An 8486-nucleotide genomic window follows, 5' to 3' on the forward strand; every position below is an offset into this window, starting at 1 on the left:
TGTTTATCGAAATCAAACAAGCATCGTGTTAGATAAGAAAACAATGACCATTTAAAAGCTGCTGAATGAATATCAACGAAGTTGGAAGAAACTGATAGACCTTATTTTCTGATTCAGAAATATTATAAAATTTTGAACATTTTGAGCTAGTCTAATATTTTTCGAAGATTCGCACTAGAGAAAAGTAATTTTTTAGACTAAAATTAAATTGACAGTTCATGTATGCTTCAAGCATTAGCCTACAACTGATTTTTTGTTATAAAAAATTGAAGTTGTTGATTAAGCGGGTGGCCACATTTCCCCATGGGTGAAATCTCTCCACTTTCCCCTATCGTTTTAAAGGAATTTTCCATTTTTATTTCTATACCGGTCGTCTGTCTGTAAGTAAAGAAACCTGTCATGAAAGCTACCCAAGACCTATGTTTATCCTTATACATCATATCGTGCGGGACCGCAAACCGCCTAAGAAATTATTGGAAATCTGCACATCTTACAAAGCGCTATCAAATTCATTCGAAGCTTTATCCTTTGATCGATAGATTGTCAGTCTTAAAAAAAAAAGATCGATTTAACGCTGTATTAAAAAAGCATCATGTACTAAAGATTATTTTAGTTAATTTATTACTCATTTCAACCATCATTACATATTAACACTTCTCCAATAGAAGTTTTAATTGGCATGAAAGTTGTTTCATTGGAATAGATTTTTTTTATATTTTGGACAGTATAACAACGAAATTGTGGAGAACCTCAACCATTTGTAAAATTGCACATTTATTCTGTCCATCACATCTGTGGTGCTTAAAACAGGACTAATTTATGTCATTTTAGAACATTCTCATCACTACACCGGTGCAGCGATACTCGATAGGTATAAGTTATTTTCACTTGGCAACGCTTATTTCTAAATTGATGACAAGGTATGCTTCCCTGAATATGTTTTGTTTTAGTTGTTAGAAAGATCCTATGTTGCACTGAGACTTTGAGTTAAACGTAAAACATGTAACACCCCCCATGTAACGCATAGCCAACATCGAACATGGAACGGCGACCGCAAAACAACTAAAAACATGTTTTAGGCCTGGGATATGTTACCACTTACTGTAAAACTTAATTTAATGGTATCGCCATACCGTAGATCTTGTAAGTGGCATCAGTGCAGTTAAACAAGAATGACAAAATGACAGGAACTTAATGTCAGTAAACACCAGAATTTGTTTGTGATTGATCATTTTTGAAGCGCATATCCAAATTAACAGCAGTTCCGTCATTGAATGCAGCATTTATGTTTCCTTTGTACATTCCCGTTGTCATATCGTGAGTAATACACATTGCTTTCGACAGCTTGTACTTTAGTCCATCGCTAAGCTCCACCTCCCTATTCCACAATGGTTTTAGCTCTTCAAGAGCATTCTAAAGAAAATAGAATGATTCAGTGATAATAAAAATCCATTTTGAACATTAAATAGACATACCCTTGCATGATCGACATCATGTTCAGAGTAATCAGCACCCAAGACTTCTTCCTCAGAGGTTAATCTCACTCTGACAAATTTATTCAAAATCCACAGCAGAGCCCATGTTGATCCTAGTCCCCATCCAAGTATAGTGAACATTTCTGCTAATTGCGAAATGAGCAAACTATACCCTCCTCCTAAGAACAGACCAGATCTGCCTCTTGTAATAGTTTGTGGTACGGGGTCGAAAGCAAATAGTCCAATAGAGATCAAACCTGGAAAAAATATATGCAAAATATAACAATATGTGTTTATCAATACACGAGGATATATCATACCCCAGGCTCCTCCTACGCCATGAACGGTACAAGCGTACAGAGGATCATCAATTTTATATTTGTCCATTAGTTTCATGCTAAGCATACACAAGAGTGATCCGATTGCTCCAGTAAACACAGCTGACCAAGACTCAAACATATAACATCCTCCAGTAACAGACACAAGTGAAGCAAGGACTCCATTCATAATTTGGAACGGTTGAGCCTTTCCTTTGTGTTCTATTAAAGAGTACCTGTTTAGGAAATGTGAAAATAATAACAAAGTTTCTCTTAAAACGAAATGCATTATAACTTACACGCAAGCCGTCACTCCACCTCCCATCGATCCTAGCATAGTCATGACGGCTGATCTAATCGTGTAACCCCATCGACCTCGACTAAGTCCATAGCTACTAGCCGTATTAAACGCCAACCAAGCCCACCATAGGATGAACAGTCCCAAAAGCGCAATCAACGCATTTCCCATTGGAACATGATGGCTTCCTCGATCATATCGACCAATTCGCGGTCCAAGGAAGCATGCAGCTGCGAATGAACATACACCTCCCAACATGTGCACTGGCCCGGCTCCTGCAATGTCTACAGCACCAAATACCGCGAGAAATCCACTCTCACGCCACACCCAACCAGCAGCTATTGCATAAAAAATCGAGTTTATGAAAGCGTAAATACAATACGCTCGAAAGTTAAACCTAAAAGTAACCGCGGTAGGATCAATCATTATTTGTCGTTATCACTTTAAACTGATCACATTACTTACCTCTCAGCCATTCCACCACTAGCAATAGTCGTGGACGATGATGAAAACGAAATTTCATACATAAACGCTGTCATTACGCCACCCATTAGCGGATCGGTTTTTGCTACGTCGACGAAAAAATCTCCCCAACCAAACAGCCAATTTGAATAATTACTTCTACCGTAAGCCAAACCAAATCCTACTAGCCAAAATGCGAAACCGCCAATAAATGTGTCTACTGTATTTTTCATCATCATATTTACACTGTTACGGACACTTACAGTTCCAGCGTTAACTAGTGCAAAGCCAGTTTGCATAGTGATAAGGATTAACGAATTCGTTACGATGTATCCTGCGTCTGCGATTGTCACATCGTATTGCGCAGGAATATGCAATGTAGAATTTATGGTCATGTAATCGACCAGAATTACTGGTGTATCAGTAGTATTTTCCATGTTTTCGTTCTCCTTGTCACTTCTTCACACAATAGATGGCACAAACTGGAATATACTTTTCACGAGCCTAACGCAAAAAGCATTCTGACTAACCATTACAGTTGACCAAATCTTTAAATACTTTTTACTCTTGTATTGGGAGACGTGATTTTGGCACTTTATAATTTATGCTAATTGTATTGAATAGATGATGATACATATTGAGACCACTCTTACTATTAGATAATTGATAAATCACGACTAGGCAGCATCTTTTTTGTTTCAATTCAGCAGGAAGCAGTATTCTTTTGTAAGCAACATAATTCTCGAACTGAATTTTTTTTTATTTAAAAATGCAGAATCTTGAATTGATCGTATAGCGCATTTTGCCAAGCTTTAGTTTACCGCTCCAAAAAAATAATTATGTTATGATTTTCCAAAAACCTTAAAAAACTCACATTCTATTCTTATTTTTCAAAAAAAAACTCACGTGCAAAACAATTTTTAATAAGTCATTATGGCATAAAGTTGGACTCAAAAAACCACAAAACATCAACTTTTCGGTTTTGCTATCCAAAATTTTTTTTTTCTAGATGCGATAAAAAATATATTTTTACAAGTAATTTTTTCCATGCATCTAAGGAAAAGCGTGATTTTCTTGGATTTTTAATAATGTTTCCCAATATATTAAGAAAAATTAAAACGTGCCGTAATTTTTTTTATTTCCCATTATGAGCAGCTACCCTAATGAAGCTCTAGCATTCTATAAGAAGCTTAATATTTACAATCTATTGCCAGTGCGATCTTTTTTTTTTTTTTTTTTTTGTTAATTGCTTTTATTTGTACAGGTTTAATCGAAAAAACTTTACAGAGCCGAACTATCATCATTAATGTCTTACATCATTTTATTATCATTAATGTCTAACATCTAAAGTTAAAGGAATTCAAACGAATACTCGCGGTCTTCTCGAGGTTATTGGATGAAAATTTTATGGATGTGGAGAGAGAGAGAAGTAGATTTAAAAAATGATTTAAAAAAAAATCACTATTTCTAAAACAATGCGAAAATATAATTGCGTACCTATTTTTAGTACAGGAGTCTAATCAGGTGAAATTTATGCAATGCATATTGGATAGAAATAATCTTGATATAAAAAAAAATCGGCTGGACATTTTTTTATGTATAACATAACAAAACAATATTTTGTGGTTAATAATTATATGTGGTGAATTGGTCTAGTTTTTCAACTATAGAATAAAACATATCTAGCGCTTGTCACCATACTACACGGCCGATGAGAATATGTCAACATTAATTCGGATTCAACAAAAACTTTCAAAAAGTGGAGTTACTCAATGGATGAATGAAATTAACCTTGATTTTCCTCAAAAATTGACTTGAAAACCAAAAAAATCAATGTTAACTATACTCAGCCTATGTACCAGAATTCTTAGCCTTAGATTAATTATCGATTAAATATTAATTGAATAATGTACATTACACTACTGCAAATTCAGCAATCGCAATCGTATCCAACGATTGTTGTCAAGTTGCTTGTTGCGATGAGAGAATTTTTTAACGCAGTGCATGTGTATTTTTCTTGCCTATATTGGGATTAAATACATGCGGATAATGAATCCTGAGCACCTGAACTTTTTGTTAAATTACATCTCGCTAATATCTTATATTCTCCTATTATGAGTTGTAACATATTAAAACAGAGATTAGAATGTGATTATTCACCGCTTTAACATAAAACAAACAATTAAATCTCAGCGGTGCATGTAACCGTTACCGCGGAGAATATCTGCCACTAGTTCCAATCTGCGTATGAAATTCTTGAAGAAGAAGGACGAAACGATATTTTGAGTGATCCCCACCGAGTTTTTAACGGAAACGAAATAGGATTCAGGTTCGACCCTGAAACAAAGGTGGTAAGAGAGTTCAGAAATAACGTCACGATTTTGAATACTTATGGGGCCTTTGGAATTGCAGTTCCACCATCTGTAGAGTTTCCGTATCAAAGAGTTCCTCAGACTGGCCCTCAGTGTCATCAAAAGCTTTCGTTCAGGCGGGGGTTTCGGAAAACCCGAAACCGGATGGATGACCAAGAAAGCTTTCATGAGATACATACATGACCAACGTTTCTCATCCATATTTGATCCGTGAGAAAATCCAACTGCAGGTAAATTATTTCGTTGATGGCCGAACTCCCTGCGAAACAGCTAAAAAATGTTATAAGCTGGACATAATCCTCATTTCACTTTATTCTAATTTGACGCACATCTTTCAACCGGCTGATGTGGCAATATGTAGGTCATATCAAGGCAAACCGGTTAGTTTTTATTTGTCTGCTATTTTTATTATAGAATAATATTACCTTTTATTCCTCTGTTCGGGACATAAAACCACTGCGACCAGTAATTTGATATATTGTAGGACAAAGCCGAGTTTTGTCAATATCAATAAGGCATAAAAAGTAACAAGGACTAAGATGTGTTCCTCTTATTACTGAAAAATCCTGTTCCCCTAGTTTGAAGTAGTCAGGACTAGGAATTGCTGGTAGATCTTACATCCCATTACGTACCACGAAAAGGTGATCTACTTACGTTACGGGCTAATATTACCTTCTTTTAGGATCGGTTTTGACAGGCTGAGCACCCCGGAAAAGTTATCAGATTTGATGAATTTGGCGGTATTTGTGAGATGGCAATGGAGATTGTTTTTTTTTTATCGGACAGAATGGGCTGAAGGTTCTAAGAATACTACGAAATTTCACCCACAGGTAACAGGTATGATCATGTGAATGAAATAAATTTATCAAAATTTAAAGTGATCAATTTTCCCGGAAAACTTTAGTTGAAGTTATCGGATTTTCCCAGACACCACGAACTTTGAATAACTCATGAATCAAGCATGTAGAAAAAATATTCTATAAAAATAAATCAGCTATCCACAAAATATAATTTAAAAAAAAATCCCACGAAAATTTGCATGATGGATGAAAATTACAATGAAAATCTGTGAAAACCAATTTTCAAGTGATTAAAGTTTTTTGAATAAAAAACTGAATGCCAATAAAATATTGTTTTAAAATGTTTCGATTTCTCTAAACTTCAAATACTTTACAAACTAATAACTCAAAAATGGTAAGATTCACCACTCCTCGTTTCTATGCTATTTAATCAAACCGTGAACAATTTTTGTGGAAAATGGATTAATAAGAGCATTTCTTTACGATTTTTCTATACAATATTTATTCTACAAGTCCGGAAAAATCGAAAACAGAGAAAATTTAACTATCTATGCTGTTAATTTTTTGTTTATAATTAAAAAAATGGAAAATGGCAGCACTTTGAAATTTTCACCAGTTGAAGATATTTTTTTTCCAAACATGAATAAAAAAGTTGAAAAATTTGTTTTTACACAAAAAATGTATTTTCCTGTTTTTCTTTGCGATTTTCCTCCATCGTGAGAATTTTCGTAGGAATCATTGTTGAGATTATATATTATATGGATTACTGAGATAATTTTCACATTTGTTCTACAGTGCTATGAGCTATAATTTTTCAAACTTTGTTATATCATAAAGTTTGTTATAAACTAAAGTTTTCTCCTAAAATTGACCACCCCAAATTTGATGATTTTTTTTTTTTTTTTTTTTTCATTCATATGATCATAAACTGAGCAAAATTTCTTAGCATTCTGAGAACCTTCGGCCTAAGCCTGTCCGATAATTTAAAAAATCTCCTCAAACGTATCCGATACTTAAAACAACTCATTCAAACCTGTAATCGTTTAGTTAAAATTTCCTTGGCTTTAATTTGTGCATGTTGTTTTAGGAAACTGTAGTGTTTTTTTAGTGTCAGTGTTGGGTTAGTAAGATTAGTAGGATTGTTGGAAAATTGCTGTAAATTGAAAAATGTATAAATTTGTGTTAGTAGGATTAGATTGAAATTGATATTTTTATAAACTTAATTGGGCGAGACAGGATCGAAAGGGTGTTGTGATCAACTGTGGTAGAAAACTGAATAGGCAAAGGATATGATATGGATGGGTAGTGATAAGCTACAAGGAAGGAAAATGGAGGAAATAAGGAACGAATTGAAAACTAGATGGGGGAAAATTAGGGCTCTTGATATCTGGGATGGTTAACCATTGCCCAGAAGTATACCAGCGTTTGTGCGTACAAGACGTGAGTGGAGTCAAGACTATAGTGAACCGAACAAAATGCCTCAAAGTGCAGTGAGGTCCGTTCAGGTAACTTAGTTTGACCAAACTTGATTTTGGCTTGGTTTTAAACATTTGTCCTTCAGGACCTTTTTTATTTGTTCCACGAATATCCTCACGATCGGCACGTTTCGACCAAGTCAGTCTCGACTGTCTTGGTCTAAAACTCAAGGACCTGCCACTCTCCGGCTTGTAATTGCCAGAAAGGAGAGCATCCTCGGACTCGGAAGTCCTAATCGTTAAGGAGGAAGACCCTTCTCGGCTTGACCAAGGTGGCCTTGTCACGGTAAGCTTATATTTGCCAACGAAGGGAGACGCCGTTGCCAACAGAAAAGGCTACTTCGGTAGCTGCACAGGGATCGCTACATTCCCTGGTTGCAAACAGCCATCGCAACGCTCAAACAAAAGCCTCCGATCCGTCATTGTCGTGACCACAGTTCCAGTCACCAGGCGTCATCTTCCAGACCAGTTGAAGCCACCGATCCGCCAGATCAAGCCACGGACCGCCATCGGCTTCAACACAATCACCACCCGCGAGCGCTCGCCATCGTCCAGCAAACACCATCGGTACGTACCAAAGAAGCAGAAACCCATAGAACACACTCCACAATAGCCCAATAAATCCATCCGCACTATAATACCATTTTAATAAATTTTTAGACTTTTTCCACCCACACTTAAGCTTTCAATTAATTTCACCATCACTAGAGAAATTCCACAGTTTCTGCACACTTTGTTCCGCGTAGCCCCTCCGAATTACCCAGTAGCATGCCGGCCCTGTGACACAGTTCAGGGGTGTCATGCTACTGAGCTAGTTATCCGGGAGTCTTGGTTGAGCCACTAGGGTGAGTCTCATCTAACGGGTGTTCAATAAATAATGAGATTTTTTTCAGTCATATAGCTAGTAAAACACAAATTCTTTTTTCAACGGATTCGGTATTTTTTATTAAAAACACAATGTTTATTCTTCAAAAACACGTCAATAAATATTGGAGAAGGGGCCCTGGTCAGCCGTACGACGCAAATTAGTCGCGATGCTCTCACAAGAGCGCTGGACGGCACTGAAATCATTCTCATTTTTTATTGAACTCCCGTTAGTCTCAAACCGGAAACAGTAATTAATGGTTTTAGGGTCTGCGATCTCTATCCAAGTATCCTAATATATTGCCGAGACATCCGAAACGCAATCAACATGATTTCTGTCAGAAAAACTGCATTGTACCGATTGATTGATTGATTGATTGTTTACGAATGAAGCTGAAAAACCTAAATGTTCTATGTATAACA

General features: G+C 36.1%; 1 protein-coding gene across 1 annotated transcript; it reads right to left on the bottom strand.

Annotated features, from left to right (window-relative positions):
• Positions 1 to 1182: 1182 nt before the first annotated feature.
• On the bottom strand, positions 1183 to 3055 carry LOC135709045 (putative ammonium transporter 2). Its single transcript, XM_065231232.1, has 5 exons — positions 2556 to 3055; positions 2092 to 2487; positions 1796 to 2028; positions 1476 to 1732; positions 1183 to 1413 (listed from the first exon to the last, which is right to left on the bottom strand). The coding sequence occupies exons 1-5, from the start codon at positions 2987 to 2989 to the stop codon at positions 1198 to 1200; spliced, it is 1536 nt and encodes a 511-aa protein (XP_065087304.1). The 5' UTR covers positions 2990 to 3055; the 3' UTR covers positions 1183 to 1197.
• Positions 3056 to 8486: the final 5431 nt, after the last annotated feature.

Source organism: Ochlerotatus camptorhynchus, unplaced genomic scaffold (assembly GCF_037179485.1).
Source record: "Ochlerotatus camptorhynchus isolate MF236.1 unplaced genomic scaffold, CSIRO-AGI_Acam_v1.1 ptg000348l, whole genome shotgun sequence".
NCBI lineage: Eukaryota > Metazoa > Arthropoda > Insecta > Diptera > Culicidae > Ochlerotatus > Ochlerotatus camptorhynchus.

Excerpts from the sequence above, each read along its gene's own strand:
- LOC135709045 (XM_065231232.1), bottom strand. The coding sequence starts at position 2,989 with ATGGAAAATACTACTGATACACCAGTAATTCTGGTCGATTACATGACC. Across the intron at positions 2,029-2,091 it reads GGTGGAGTGACGGCTTGCGT|GTACTCTTTAATAGAACACA; the intron begins GTAAGTTATAAT and ends TTTCCTAAACAG. Across the intron at positions 1,733-1,795 it reads TGGCGTAGGAGGAGCCTGGG|GTTTGATCTCTATTGGACTA; the intron begins GTATGATATATC and ends TATTTTTTCCAG.